This window comes from Schistocerca serialis, chromosome 7, assembly GCF_023864345.2.
Source record: "Schistocerca serialis cubense isolate TAMUIC-IGC-003099 chromosome 7, iqSchSeri2.2, whole genome shotgun sequence".
In the NCBI taxonomy this organism is placed as follows: Eukaryota; Metazoa; Arthropoda; class Insecta; order Orthoptera; family Acrididae; genus Schistocerca; species Schistocerca serialis.
The window spans coordinates 21329072-21345312 of record NC_064644.1 but is presented as its reverse complement, the minus strand read 5'-3'; the positions used below and the strand labels follow the sequence as shown (position 1 = coordinate 21345312).

Below are 16241 nucleotides of genomic sequence, written 5' to 3'. Positions count from 1 at the left end.
CCAAGTCCTTTGCTGTCTCTGACAGAATTACAATGTCATCGGCAAACCTCAAAGTTTTTATTTCTTCTTCATGGATTTTAATACCAACTCTGAATTTTTCTTTTGTTTCCTTTACAGCTTGCTCAGTATACAGACTGAGTAACATCAGGGATAGGCTGCTTTCTCTAAGTCTACAAATGCTAGAAATGTAAGTTAGCCTTTCCTTAATCTATCTTCTAGGATAAGTCATAGGGTCAGCATTGGCACCTTACGTGTTCCAGTAAATCTACAGAATCCAAAGTGATCTTCCCCGAGGTCAGCTTCTACCAGTTTTTCCATTTGTCTGTAGAGAATTCGCATTAGTATTTTGCAGCCGTGACTTCGTAAACTGATAGTTTGGTAATTTTCACACCTGTCAACACCCGCTTTCTTTGGGATTGGAATTATTATATTCTTCTTGAAGTCTGAGGGTATTTCGCCTGTCTCGTACATCTTGCTCACCAGATGCTAGAGTTTTGTCTGGGCTGGCTCTCCCGAGGCTGTCAGTAGTTCTAATGGAATGTTGTCTACTCCCAGGGCCTTGCTTCGATACTCTGTCAGACTCTTCACGCAGTACTATATCTCACATTTCATCTTCGTCTATGTCCTCTTCCATTTCCATAATACTGTCCTCAAGTACATCACCCTTGTACAGACCCTATATACACTCCTTCCACCTTTCCGCTTTCCCTTCTTTGCTTAGAACTGAGTTTCCATCTGAGCTCTTGACATTCATACAAGTGGTTCTCTTTTCTCCAAAAGTCTCTTTAATTTTCCTGTAGGCTGTATCTATCTTACCCCTAGTGAGATGTGCCTCTACGTCCTTACATTTGTCCTCCAGCCATCCCTGCTTAGCCATTTTGCACTTCCTGTCGATCTCATTTTTGAGACATTTGTATTTCTTTTTGCCTGCTTCTTTTACTGCATTGTATTTTCTCCTTTCATCAATTAAATTCAATATTTTTTCTGTTACCCAAGGATTTCTATTAGCCCTCATCTTTTTACCCACTTGATCCTCTGCTGCCTTCACTATTTCATTCCAGAGAGGAAGTACATGGACTGAAAGAGAGCAGTCGACTTTGTGGCACACAGATGGTGCATCTCATGGCCAAGTTGTGGTAGGAGGCTTCCGGCCTGAGAGATGCCAGGGAGAGGGGTCCCAGGGAGAGCCCAGGCCAGGAAGGGGGAGCAGCGCTTGAACAAGAGGTCATGAGAACTGCAGGGGAAGAGGTGGAGATGGGGATGGGGCTGGGGTAAGGAACAGGTAGGAGGGGGAAAAGATGTAACAGAGGAAAAATTTGAAGGAAGTGACAGCGGATGGAGTCTCTCGTATTTTTGGCGAGCCTCTGTGTAAGACAGGCGGTCCTCGGACTTGTACGCCTTTCTCTTCTCTTCTCTCTTGTAAGCTGGGCAATCTGGTGAGTGAGAGGAGTGGCAGTCATGGCAATTGACACAACAGGTGGTGGAACACAGGGGCTTACCTCATGGAGTGGGTGTTCACAGTCACCACACAGAAGGTCCGCTGCACGGTGGAAAGACATATGCCCAAAATGCAAGCACCGAAAACATCTCATGGGTAGTGGGATGTACAGCTTCATGTCACATCTCTAGCACATAACCTTGACCTTCTCTGGGAGGGTATTCCTCTCAAAAGCCAGAATGAAGGTGCCAGTATTGGTGCAGTTGTCTTTGCGACCCTTCTGCACGTGTCGAACAAAACAAATGCCGCATCACTCCAGATTAGCCTCGAGCTCCTCATCAGTTTGCAGACGCAGGATGAGGTCCTTATGAAAAATCACTCTTTAGACAATATTCAGAGATTGGTGAGGGGTAATAAACACTGGGACATTGTCAAGACAATCACAAGCACAAAGAGTGGTAGACTGGATGGCAGAAGAAGGTTTGATCAACAGGGAGACCGACTGCATCTTACTGAGACATTCCACTTCACCAAACTTCTTCCAAAATTTTCTCCACAAAAAACAATGGCTTTTTGGTGGTGAATGTGTCCCAGTCTGTCCTAGTACAGACGAGATAGCAGGGAAACTGTTACATCCCAAGGCAGTGAGCCTGGCCATCCTCCCATGGCATAGTGCGGGATGTGAAGGCTGCCGGATCATATGAAGCAGCATTCAATGATCCTTCACCATTCAAAGAAACAGCCATTTGAGAATGGTCAGATTTTTGCAGCTTGATACACTTCATGCACAAGCATCTGCCCTTATACCACCCATTCTGATCAGGAGCTCTCCCTGTGGGTGCCAACTGGCAACAGCAAGGACAGCCTGGCACAGAAGCCGTTGCTGGGAGTTCCGATGCTCCGGGAAGACAAGCAACCACTCCTTGCCATACATGAGGAGGGAACAGCTCAGGTATCAGTAGTGTGATCTCTGTGTTGTCAGGGGGCTCAGCCAGGCGAGTACATAACAGCCCCACCACATGGACTGGGTACATGTGCTGGTTACGTGGCAAGGGTGGAGGAGGGCTACAGTGGGGAAGGGAAAGGTGAAGGAAGGGGGGTGGGGGGGATCCACACTATAGACACTGGGGAGGGACTTTTGCATCAAATGGCTCACACTAAAAACAGAAAATTTAGTAGTGGAGATCGTACCTTATGCGGGGACCTAAATGCAAAAAAGAATGAAAGAACAGGTGGAAGGAACAAAATCTGAAGCATTACAGGGAACCAGGTGGACAGCCAGGTCAATATAAATCAGACCACTGAGAGAGGGGAAGGAGGGAGCAGTGGGGATGGAGCAAGGGCAGGGTGAAGGAAATGCAGCCAGGGAAGGAAGAATGGGCTGCAATAGCCCGGGGCCCCATGTGTGCCAAGTATGAACTGATGAAAAAACCGTGAGTTACCTAGGGGATCTGGGAACTCATAGTCCAAGAAATCCCTCACAGTGTTCCCAAAATAGCATGGTGCACCTTCTTATTGAAAGATTATGTCATGAGGAAGTTGTGGCACAGCATACAGCTCCAACATGTGTATGTAAATTGTTACATTAACTGTAGGTTACGTAAAAAAAAATGAGCCTATAGTCCTGTCCTTCAACAATCCACACAACACATTCATTTTCAGAGAGTCACATTTACTCTTTATCACCAGGTGGGAGGGGGGGGGGGGGGGGGGAGTCATCAATTCCTCATATGCATTAATTGTGTGCAAGATGGAATGTAGGTTTATCCGAGTAACAAACAAAATCAAGGAATGCCTCATTTTCATCAATTTTTGCCAGAATTGTCTCTGTGAATACGCTCTGTCACGGCCTGTCCTTGGGCTTGATTCTGTGACAAAACTGTAATTTGTACTCTCTAAGGCACAACCTTTTATGGACTGCATTTTGTACTGTCAACTGAGGTAACTGGAATGTCTCCTTGCTTGTCGGATTGAATTATGACGGCTCTGCCGGAAGGACATATAGATTAATTCAACAGTAGCCTTTGTAGTTCCATGCTTTGCATAATGGCCTGACATAGAAAGCAAACTTCTGAAACTGCTTGTCCCATTTGTTATGTAAGTGGGATCACTTCAATTGGTTGCAGTCTATATCATGCCTAAAAGAACATTGTAATTCTGTAACAGACTTCAGCTTCATAAGAGAAAGCACAAAGAACACTTTCTATTGTGGAGTCCACATGGCTACTAACACGCGTTTAAGTGAACAAAGCAGTTATGTGCACACGGAGTGAACTTCTGCAAGCAAACTCAAAAAACATTTTGAGTTACCTTACTTATAGAAACAATAAATACCTCAATTACATCTCAAGTAATTACATTTTATATTATTATACATTTAATCTGGACACCCTGTACTATCGCCTCGTTTTTTCTTTCTCCAACTTAGATATGTAGGTAATCTGCTGGGCAGATTGAAACTAACGATCATTAACAAAAGAAGTAGTGATGCAGATCATGTTTGTTCATTCACTATAACAACTGATATCATAGTTCCAATCTTCCCCAACTGGCTAATATTCCATGAATTAACACTATTCCGAGTTTTTCAATTGGTAGTTCCAGGGATTTTGCCTCCTAAAAGTAAGCAACAGCCAGTCATCGTGTCTCCTTGTAATTATAACCTTTAATCTAGGCTTCTCAACTGTCTAGATTAGCAATTCAATGTGTTGAACTTGATTCACATTTACATTCTTAGTTGAATGATTTCATTACCCACTATTTATCATTTGCTACCAAGAAAGGGAGCTCAGTGGTTAAGGAAGGAGGTTTCAAATCCTTAGTATCCTGCTTCAGGTTTTCCATGGTTCTCAAAGATTATTTCAGCTGAAAACTGTTCTTCTGTGACCCTTCTCCAATCCAAACTAGTGCACTCCCTTCTCCCTAAAGACCAAATTGTTGATGGAACTTCAGACTATTTAACTATCCTTTCTCTTCATTATATGGCTACTATACTATCTAATATTTATTTTCATTAACATGATGTTTCAATTCTAAATTAATTGATTACATAACAAAGGACTAACACATAAGCACTGGATCCAATGCACTAAAAGCCAGGTGGCAACAGCTAAGGCATTGAACTAGCATTTGTGAAAAGCAATTCTGAAATCCCCAGCCCATCAACCAGTATGAAGTTGCCGATGGTTTCCGTAAACTGGTTTCGGTGAATGCTGGGATAATTACATTGAAGGATATAGCCAGTTTCCTTCCTCATTATTTTCAATCCGATCTTTCATTCATTTACTAATGACCTCCTCACTGACAGGATGGTAAGGTCTAGTTGTCCTGGGATATCAAACCTCCAAGCCCAACAATAAATTCTTATGTTTATTCAGCAGCAATCTTCTTTATGATTTTTGTTGTGTGTGCCCTGAACTGATCAAGCACTAATAAGAAAGACTTTCCTGAGAGGTCACCAGATCTCCTGTTCCTCACTTTCTCAACTTCAGTCTTCATCCCATGCTATTCCATCCAACTCTTGTCAAAAACAATGATAACAGCTTCAAAAGTATAACTGTACTCGAACTGATACTGTGCAATTCTTTGTTTTAATTTTCATTTGGCTAATTATTTAAACAGGAATTTACAGAAAATATATAACACCAGTGGTATCAGAAAGTCTTTGGGCAATGATATTAAAACAGTTTTTGTTTCACATAAGTTAATAGAAATATAACACATTCTGTTTAATCATATAATTGTACATAAATTCATGTCCTGGTCCACCTACCCTTTCAAAATCACTTGAACAGTACGGTAACATGTAAAGCAACTTTCTGAAATACGAAATTTTGGCCTCTGAATTAAATGTCAAGCTAGTTAATAAGAACTAATGAAATGTAGAGAAGTATTAGCAAAAAATAGTAACCTCAAAGTCAGCATGCTTCAGAACATCATCAGCTCGCATTCTGTTTAAAATAAATTCTGCTTCATTTGCCACTCGTACAATGTGGTCCTTCATTGCATGAGATAACAATCTGGAAAAAAGTTCATTAGCATGTATCACTCATAATACCAACACAAAACATAACTGATGATGGCTTCACCAATAGATACTAACCGCCCCTCGTTGATCAATTCAATAAATGCAAGGCCTGCATGTTTCTGCAGAGAGTTCTGCCATTCTTGTGAACACAAGAGCATAACTAGTTCAACAACAGAATTGCTATTTTTGAAAGTTGTTAAACCTGAAACAGAAATGAAACACAAGTTTGTATGATTTAGTTAAATGTTACTCACTTAATTATAATTTCATCCCTCAGGTGAAGCAATGGAATACAAAGCAAGGTGGTAACATTACTCTCTACATAGCATACTGTGAGAACCATGCTGCCCATGCAATAGATCTCAAATAATGAATTTACCTTGAAATCCTATTTACAGCCAATGCACAAAAAAAGAAGCAAAGCATTACAAATATACATCATACTTTGATACGTGTACAACAAAATATAAAGTTCATGCACATACATGAAACAACACACAACATAAATGCACTGTTAGGAGAAGAGACATTAATGGACAGATGTGGTCGCAATTCAGAATCAAGCCAAATGGATGAGGTACTGTTAGCAGTACAACATGCTGAAGTTGCTCTGTTGGATAGAAACTGAACTGATGCATTTAAAACCAAGATCTACAACGGATATTTTGGAACTGAATGTTAGAGGGAATATTGTTCAAAATAAAAAACATATACTAATTCTCTTCACAAAATTCACTGACTGACATCCAAGGTTCCTTAAAATCATAAATAGGGACAATAGGTTGCTTGATTTATCATGGAGTGAACATTCATAAAACACAACACTACTGGCAGGATCATGAAGAAAGTATCACCACACAACAAGACAAAAAAAACATATAATGAGCTGAAGTATTAATTGGACTGTTCAGTATTTCCACTTATTTTGTCAAATTTCTCCCTGGTGGTGAAACAATATGCAGAAACCACTCTTTGGCGGGAGAAAAGGGCGAGCCAGGAAATTAAAATGCTAATATAAAGATGTGGTTCTATCAGCAAATGGGGTACTACGTAGATATCACATTTGTATTGGGTTGTCCTTTATTTTTGTAGCACAACTGAACAACATAAATATCCAGAGTATCAAGCAAAGCAGCAATGGTAGTTTAAGTTTTTAGCACATTATTTTGACAATTGACCTGATCTTCTTTGTCATGTGTTGCAAGACATGTTTGGAGTCTAGATAGTATCTCTACGGCTGACACACTCTGCACCTGATAAAGATGACAAGATCAATGATTCATATATTCTGCATCAACCTGACTGAATATCAGAGAAATTGTGTGACTTTCTGCTTGTGCTTGAATCTGTGGCAACTTGTGTGACAGGGCGTAAAATTAGATTTCTTACAAACCAAAGGGCACATCTTACAATGCACAGCTTTTTATTAGAAGGAAATGTAAAAATGGACTTTGTTGCTGAGCAGCTCTAAGTGACAGGGACAAGTTGTGAGAAAAAAATTAGAAATTTTAAAAAAAATACGTGTTATACTCATAACTAATACATTTCTTTTCCTGCTCCAAAAGGAATGCAGTGATATCAGTAGCATCCTTCTACTAGAGAGGGAAATTAAAAAAAAAAAGGGAGCTTCTCCTCTGGGAAGCACAGCTAACCATTATATATCCCAACAGTCACTGCTGATGTGTCTCCATAGTGACTACCATCAACCTCTCATATAAATAGAAAGAAAATTAATGGCAAGGCTCCATTATTTCTATGTATTTAAAGGCTAGACCGTGCATGATATTTAAGCATTTGTAACTGTATTAATGTTCTTCTCAAATAGATGTAGGTGCATACAAAGTGACTAACAAGTCATTTTTGTTCACAAAAATTCATCTTGAGTCATCTGATTCCAGATGCAGCTCACGGAGAAACTGATCCATGACATGTTGGGTGTAAAATATTCCACTGTGTACCTTGCACTTGAAAGACAGTAAAACAAGAGAGAAAGCATAAAGATACAAAACTGATCCTGTCATTTCACTATTCCAAGAAAAATAGTTGGTCTGGCAACTGAAAATCTTAAGAGAGCAAAGTATCATCAGGCAACAAGGATATAATAAAATAGACTTTTCTTCTATTTGTCTGTTCACTCACTTCCATTTAACATGTAAAATTTGTTTATATTTTTGAGTTCTATGGTGTATACACCTTCATATCAAACCATATTATCCTAGTATCACACCATATACCTAATGATTGGTTGCTCTGCTGTTTGAAAAGCAACTAAAACAATCAGAAGACATTAAGAGATTGTACTAACTGCTGCCGTGTTTGCAATGACATGATTCATTGAAATTCTGAGTGATTACAAATTACCTAAGCTTTTTAAAGCTGTGGTAGCAATAAACCATTTATAGCTTCCCCCACCATTTCCAATAATTTTTTAGCTATACATTACAAGCTCACGAAAAAAGCAAGTGACATACTGCTGTGAATGTGTGAAAATGATATGCTGTGATCATGTGAATATCAAGGTTGAAACTGAACAGGTATCTCATATTAAAGCTCTCAAATTCTAATTATCTCTCTGAGTAGAGGTATTAAAATTACATGAATGTCCCAGTAAAACACTATAAGCATATTCCCAAAATATGTAAAATAATACATGGTCTGGTTTGTTATGAATGCGCTAACACTGGTACTTGAAACTGTTAATTAATAGGACATATTCTATGCTAAGTATACAATGAGTGAAACACTATGTTAAGCACAATAATGACTAAAGACAGTCTTTGTAGCCTATAATCAAGTCTTTGACCATAAAAATTAGCATTGGTCTGGTATTACCCATATTTGCTGTTGACAAAAGGGTAAATATGAAATTCATATATTTTCAGACTGATAACAGCTTTACTTTATGGACAAATATTACTATAAGTAATTCAGTAGGAAATCTTAGCATACCATTTTGGAAAAAAAGTATTTCAATATAGGTGTAACAGCACAAACATAATCATAACTAACAAATATGCACAGGATGCACCATCCATCATGAAACTCTGGACAACTGATTTCAAATCCAAAATTTTAAAAAAATGAGGCTAATAAGATTTAATTACATTGATGTCAAGCAATGTCTTTCATCGCACTAAGAAAAAGGCTATAAGAGAACAAATTTCTTATCATGGCTAATTTCCGTAGCAACTCTAGGTAAATTGCAGTAGTTTGCGAGGAAACGCCTTTTCTTACCTGTTGCTCATGAATTTTTCATTTGATTTGCACACTCATATACATTTAACTTTTAAACAAGCCATCATCATTGAGTGTCCTGCGGTTTACTTTGATATTATGCTACAAAACCACAGCAACTACATAAAAAATGGAGACATTCAACTGGTTTTCGACACAAGGGAAAACTATATGATTTTTAACACTTACAGCACGGTGCCCGTACGCCATATGGGCCATATGGCCCCCCTGACGTTGGCGACGGCGCCTGTATACCTTACGGGTGAGCCTTTATTTGGCTCCGTAAGCCCGTTTAGCGGGTCTCCAAAGCAGTTTCGTCAACTAATGTGGAGGTATTTCATTCTTCTTCCGCAAGAGGCAAGCACTTATCAGCTATCTCATCCTGGGAGCGGTTGTGAGCACTGCAAAGACTAAGTTACCTGCAGTTCATTCACAGGTGTTTACAATCGTGAAAATATTGCGCAGCGAGTTGACGAAGGCATAGATCTTAGATATTCTTTATGGAGATGCAGGATCTGAAATTGACGATACTGATAGAGAGGATTCGTACTCTCCAGAAGAAAGTACAAGTGATGATTCAGGTATGTATATGTCTCAATTGTTTATAAAGTGAAGAGTTCATTACCACATTTTGTATTGTGAGTAATGTTCATTACTTCACTTGCATTTAGTACCTTTCAGTACCAATCTTAGCATTATTTTTTTTCTATGCAGAGTGTGGAACAGACCATCAGTCACCATCTGTGGTACCTGGTCGTATGTGCCTAACTGAGCACAAAGAGCAAGATTGGTTGGAACTAGATGATCAGCAAGCACTGCCGGACTTCCAAGAAGTAGTTAGCGTAGCATCGCATTTTTCAGATGCCACTGAGGAGCTTCGATATTTTAGTTATTTCTTTGACGACAACCTTATTCGGCTCATCAAAAGTGAAACGATTCGGTACGCTGGTAATGTTATTACGGCAATGAAATGCAAGGGTTGCCTGAAAATAAACTCTGTTTGGCATAAGTGGTCTGCAGTAAAATTGCAAGAGATTTATTGGTCTCTCAGTATTATTTTGCATATGTGCGTCGTCAAATGGCCGAAAATCAGTGGTTATTTGTCAACAGACCCGTTTTCACAGACAGGATTTGCGAGTAAATTGTTGAGTCGCGATCGATTTTGCCCTACATTGTCGATGTTACACTTAAATGACAATCCTACGTTCATTAGCAGAGGCGAAGAAAAGCATGACCCACTTCACAAAGTGAGGCCTTTGTTTGATTTCTCTGTGAAAAAAAGCAAAATTAATTTTCGTCCAGGCATGAATCTGACAATAGATATGGCAATGAGTCCCTTTCGTTGTAGAACAAGCTTCAGAGTATACATGAAAAACAAACCCAGTACATATGGAATAAAATTGTACGCTCTCTGCGATTCATCAACTGGTTATATGCTAAACTGTGATGTATATACAGGTTCTGCAGACAGTGTTGACAATAGCATCGAGGGCCTTGTAAAAAGGTTGTGTTCACAGTACTTTGGCAAAGGACATTGCATTTATATGGATAGGTACTACACCGGTCCATCTCTTTTGGACATGTTGTGGGAAAATAAAGCTCTTGGAGTGGGAACTGTAATGAAAAACAAGAAAGGTTTGCAATGAATATTCAAAACACTAAAACTAAAAAAAGATAGTTTTTCAAAGGAAACACCATCTCTTGGCAATGAAGTGGAAGTCAAAACAAGATGTTTTTTGTCTTTCCACAAAGCATAAGTCTACCAGCACTAGTATTCAAGTGAGGGCGAAAGATGGAACAGCAGAAATTGTAAAGCCAGACGTTATTATTGACTACAATAAGAATAAAGCTGGGGTTGACAGAGCAGATCAGTTCTCCAGCTATTATCCATTTGCCCGAAAAACTTTGAAGTGGTGGAAAAAGCTGTTTTTCCACTTGTTTATCGTCTCAGCTGTCAACAGTTTTATTTTATATAAAGAGAAGACGAGGAAGAATGTATCCCTAGTAGACTTTATTCACAAAGTGGGCAAGAAATCGGCTGAGAAGTGCGGAAATATTTTTCAGCAACAAGCTGCTTCATCCTCACAAATTGAGAGGACATTTGCAAGGCACTTTCCAGAGAAGGTCCCACCCACTGCAAACAAGGTGAATACTACTAGGTATTGCAAAGTATGTTCAGACAGGGGGTAGAAAGAGATGGGTAAGCGCATAAGGAAGGACAGTAGATAGTGGTGCAAGGTCTGTGGCGTTGGCCTTTGCGTCCCACAATGTTTCCAGGATTTTCACACAAAGGCTAACTACATCTGAACTATTAAAATACTCTAGTTTACAGGTAACTGCAGTTAGACAGTCCGGTGATATGTTGTTTTAAATTTAGATACAGTAATAATGGCATTACTCAAGAGAGAGATCATGTAAAACTTTTTTATCCACGGCATTTTTGTGTTTACTGTTTCTAATTATAACACCCATTTGTATTTTATATTGTAAAATAAACTCACATTCATGTAAAGCTCTCACTTTTTCCTTTTAAATGATGCAAGAACCATATTCCTATCATTTTTCTGTTCTTTGCAATCTAATTTCAAACATCCATTAAATATGCCAGTCCACAGCCAAGTGCCGAGTGTAAAGAGGGCAGTGTTGAAAGTGTTAATAATAAATTAGACACTTTACTGTAAGCACCTTTTCATTTTATTATGTCCGCCTGCTTAGCTGGGTGGTAACATGCTCGCCTCACATGCAAGTGGGCCCGGGTTTGATTCCCGGGAGGGTTGGAGATTTTCTCCACTTGGGGACTGGGAGTTGTGTTCTCCTTATCATCAATTCATCCTCATCACACCCATTGTGGCCGGCTGCGGTGGTCTCGCGGTTCTAGGCGCTCAGTCCGGAGCTGCGCGACTGCTACGGTCGCAGGTTCAAATCCTGCCTCGGGCATGGATGTGTGTGATGTCCTTCGGTTAGTTAGGTTTAAGTAGTTCTAAGTTCTAGGGGACTGATGACCACTGATGTTAAGTCCCGTAGTGCTCAGAGCCATTTGAACCACACCCATTGTGGCGTTGACTGAAATAAGACTTGAACTTGGCAGCCGATCTTCCTCTGATGGGGCCTCCCGGCCAAATACGCCATATGTTCATTTCTTTCTTTTGTTCTTTTTCATTTTACTATATAAAAATTTCCATAATTTGTTTTGAATCTATAACCAATATGTAACAACAAAAAAATCATATATGAGGGCATGTTTGAAATGTAATGCCTCCAATTTTTCTATGTGAAAACTCTTAAAGCTTTTAAAACAAAACAAATGTTATTAACATTCTGCATCTTTATTCTTCAGATCTAAGTGTTTGCAGCCCTCTTCCACTGCAGGGCTCTGAACTGTAGCGTGTAACATGGTGGCATGCAATGTTAACCATGTCAATGCATGAGGAACAGTGTACTGTAACTGAATTTCGAATCTGATGCATTCGTCCACATGCAGGGCTCTCTCCCTTCCAGCATGATAATGCCAGACCACACACGAGCACTGCAACATTTGCAACAATCTGACACGTTGGGTTCACTCTCATCAATTATCCTCCACACAGTCCTGACTTATCAACACCTGGTTTCCAGGTGGTTCTAGAACTTAAAGAACACCTTCAAGGGCTTCACTTTGATAGTGATGAAGCATTGCAAGCTGAGGTACGGTGATGGCTCCATCAAAAAAGTCAAAGAGTCTACAGTGGCAATATCAACAAACTAATTTCTCACTGGGAGAAATGTGGTAGTCACCAGGATCACAATGTTGAGAAATAAATATGTAGACATTATGAATAAATACGCAGAATGTTAATAATGTATGTATTATTTACAAACCTTTACGAGTTTTCACATTAAAAAATTCGAAGGAATTAATTTAAGCACACCCTCATAATGTTCCATGGCACCCACTGAAGATGCCTTGTTAAAAAGGTGAAATGTGCCTAGATGGATAAATAAAATTTTAAAAATCATGTGCAGCATGGAAAAGAGATATTTCCTTGTAAACTGCTGCAATTCCAATAAAAATTTATTATAAATGTTTATGTTATCTGGTGTAACAATATTTTGAAAGGCTTCCAGAGTTCTTAATTACTTAACATTTAGGTAGTAAGAAGACTATGAAAAAGAGTAACAAAAATGATTTCTTGAAATGTAACAACTGAAAAAGAGATAATATCAAAATTCCTAAGGTTTTGTTTTGGATTCCTTCCATAACGATGGGTACAGGTTTACCAAAACCGAACTCAATTAATTGGGAATCATAAAAGCATTTTTTACTTAATGGTATGTTATCTTACTCAATCTGAGCTTGTTCTATTATTTGGTGACATTTTCACTTATCATTACAAAAATATTTGATTACAATGACTACTTACCTTTGCCTTCCATTAGAAGTTCCTGCCCATGTGATCCAACCAGGGTTTTAGAGAGGAAAGGAGCAAAGTCAACCATTATTTCCCGCAGTAATGGACAGACAGAGCCCAGAGCCATTTCTAGCTTCTGTGTGAGTGAAGCCTCTCGAGAAGGCGTAGGCACAGCCAAGTGTTCAACCATAGGTTTTATGGGCAGTTCATCTGGCCTCATCTGTGCAGGAGTAGGGCACATACCATCCGGAACACGTACAACAGATATTTCTGCACGAGGCTTTTCACCACGACTGTTATCATGTCCATCATGCAAGTTGTTATGCATTGAATCAGATGACAATGCTATCTCAGGACCCTCTTCATTTAAGTTGACATCAGTCCAGCTATCATCATTGACAATCGGTGTAGACCTCTCATCTTCTGTTATTGCATTTACATCACTGTGTTCTGCATTTTGCATATGCTCTGTTGTGTTTAGCTGAAGTGAACTACTGTCTTCTGCAGAGTCTCCACTCTGTAATAAAATAAAAGTGTGTGACAAGAATAGCCACTATACAGACAATATTTTATATATCTATTCAGCAAGCAATAATTTTTTTTTACTATTTAACGTAGGCTTTACACTAGGTATGCAAATTATAATGAAAACAAGCATGTAACTGGCATGCTCATGAAATATAACAGAGTCAGGAAAGTTGAACTATTATTTGAATTCAAGTACACTATGTCCTCTTACCATACTTAATGTTAGTTGAGTAGATAAAATGAAGCATTTGCACCATAACGTAAGCAATGCTGCACAATTCACTGACGTTTCATTCATCTTCAATAATTAAGCCATATACCATTAAAAAGAAACAATTGGAATTTTCTCAGTAATTTCAAAGAAGGCCTCATATTACCTTGATTTAAAACTTATTATGAACTCAATAGAACCTCTCAGTGGCAAGACATTTACAGAAGTGAAAGCAGCATTTGGTGTGCTTCAGGGAAGTGTGGCAGAGCCACTGCTTTCATGATACATATGAAAGTGTCCAGGTAAGTAAAGCTGGCAGTATTTTGAAACTATTTCCAGATGAAATGGTTATATATGAAATGTTTGCATTGTCTAAAAAATATTGTGTCATGTAAGAAGACCTGCAGTCATATACATTTCATGAAAAGACAAGTAGACGACATTCATCATAATTAACTTTAATGTAAATCTTTAGGTTTTGGCAGCGCAAAGACTGTTCCATTAAGTTTCGGGTGTGCAGCCGCAAGAAATCTCTTTCTTCTTCTAATATTTCGGCTGTATAACGTTCAGCCATCTTCAGAGTGAGCCACAAGACTGCATGAGTCTTGCGGCTCACTCTGAAGATGGCTGAACGTTATACAGGCAAAATATTAGAAGAAGAAGGAGATTTCTTGTGGCTGCACACCCGAAACTTAATGGAACAACTTTAATGTAATCTGCAAAAATATCCCAATGGTCCAATGTTGCTTGACTATGCCATTATAAAGCAAGTATTTGAATCAGTAACAGGCATCAAATACCTTGGGGTATCCAATTGGAGAAAATAAAGGTGGAGTAGTCACATCAGTCCACAAGTGATGTGATGGAGGTAGATGCCACATTGAGATCAATTGCAAGAAGGCTAAAGAAGTGTTACTCATTTTCAAAGGAGTTTGCTTGTAAAACATTTGTCCAACTTATTTCAGAGTATTAGCACCACTCTGAGATTGTTTCAAAGTTAAATTAACAGAAGACAGAGCGTAAGTGGGTACATCATTTTTATCCAGTTTAAGTCTTTCTATGCTGGAGAAACTAAGTTAAATGTGTGTGTGTGTGTGTGTGTGTGTGTGTGTGCATTTGGCTGTCATGGTTGATGCAGTCATTGTAAAAGGATGCTATGAGCTGTAGCAAGAGTTAAATCCCTGACAATAATAAAGACATATTTTTACTACACATCTGATGATTGGTTCCACACACGAAAAAACACTTCTTTCTCAACAGTTCATTCATAAGTATATAAACTTACATTTTTAAATATCTAACTAGCCTATCAGTTGAGATATGTGGTGAACCACATGGAAAATTTTACAGAAGTTTACACTAACATCAGCAATGTGATCATTATAACTGTAAATACAATATTACCATTTACTGGGCTGAAACGTGTACACTTAATCTGATATTAGCAGAAAATATTTCCAACAGCTAACAGTCCTTTACACAGTAGTGTAGATTAATATCTATGTGATACTACTTCACAATACATAAAACAGCACGGAAATCATCAAGTATTAAATGGTAAAGACCACCAGATTACAAATACATAATAAGTAATTGTAACTTCAGTAACAATAATTCCAATCAAGGGTGGGGGGTGGGGGGTAGTCCTCTTTGAAAATTCCAAAAAATCAGTTTATTTGCTAATAATTTTCTCTGGAATGTTCACTTTACTGTAGTTTTAATCCGAAGTTCAGCAGAAACTCTGTTATCAAGTTACAAGGCCATTTGTGAAAAGTGTCTCTGAAAACCATTGACAGGGAGGAAAAAAATAGTTGCCATGTAATTTCAATGATGGCCTAACGGGCATTATGGAAATTATGAGCATACTTTAACTTGAGATCGGACCAAGTTCTTACAACTTCTGCATGAAAGTGAACGAAAAGTGCACTGAGCGAACAGAGCAGTGGATGACAGAAGCTGCCAAAGAGACCCACAGGACCACCATGGCTACAGAGAAGATCGAGGACAACTTCCTTTTGGATCAGGAAAGATTGTTGTATGGTCCACAGATCAGTGACTGGAGGTATGTTTAACTTAACCACAAAAAAAGTAACCCAAAATTTTAAACAAGTTTTTCTCAAAATAATATTTTTAAAATTGGCAGTAAACACAATTTGAGAATGAGATGCATGATTTTGATCAGAATTGAATTCTCTATCAGGATACGAAGCTGTTTTGTGAAATCTTCAAAAGATTTTACCTGAAAAAATCACGAAAATTATCTCTCTTTCACATGTTCAAAGAGGGCTACCCACTTTACACACTAACTAACGAAAATGAAATGAAAGAAAACGAATAATAATTTTATTATTTGTAAGGTGGACTCAAGCTGCATTATTATTTAATTCATGTATCTCTTAAGCCTTGTAAACTAGC

General features: G+C 38.6%; 1 protein-coding gene across 1 annotated transcript in view; it reads right to left on the bottom strand.

Annotated features, from left to right (window-relative positions):
- The window catches only part of LOC126412765 (neurobeachin), a 1487907-nt gene that overhangs the window by 767545 nt on the left and 704121 nt on the right, over positions 1-16241 (bottom strand). The window contains exons 29-31 of the mRNA XM_050082518.1: positions 13100-13604; positions 5541-5667; positions 5349-5457 (exon numbers count right to left, since the gene is read on the bottom strand). Coding sequence (XP_049938475.1) covers positions 5349-5457; positions 5541-5667; positions 13100-13604 — 741 coding nt within the window. The remainder of the gene's footprint in view (positions 1-5348; positions 5458-5540; positions 5668-13099; positions 13605-16241) is intronic.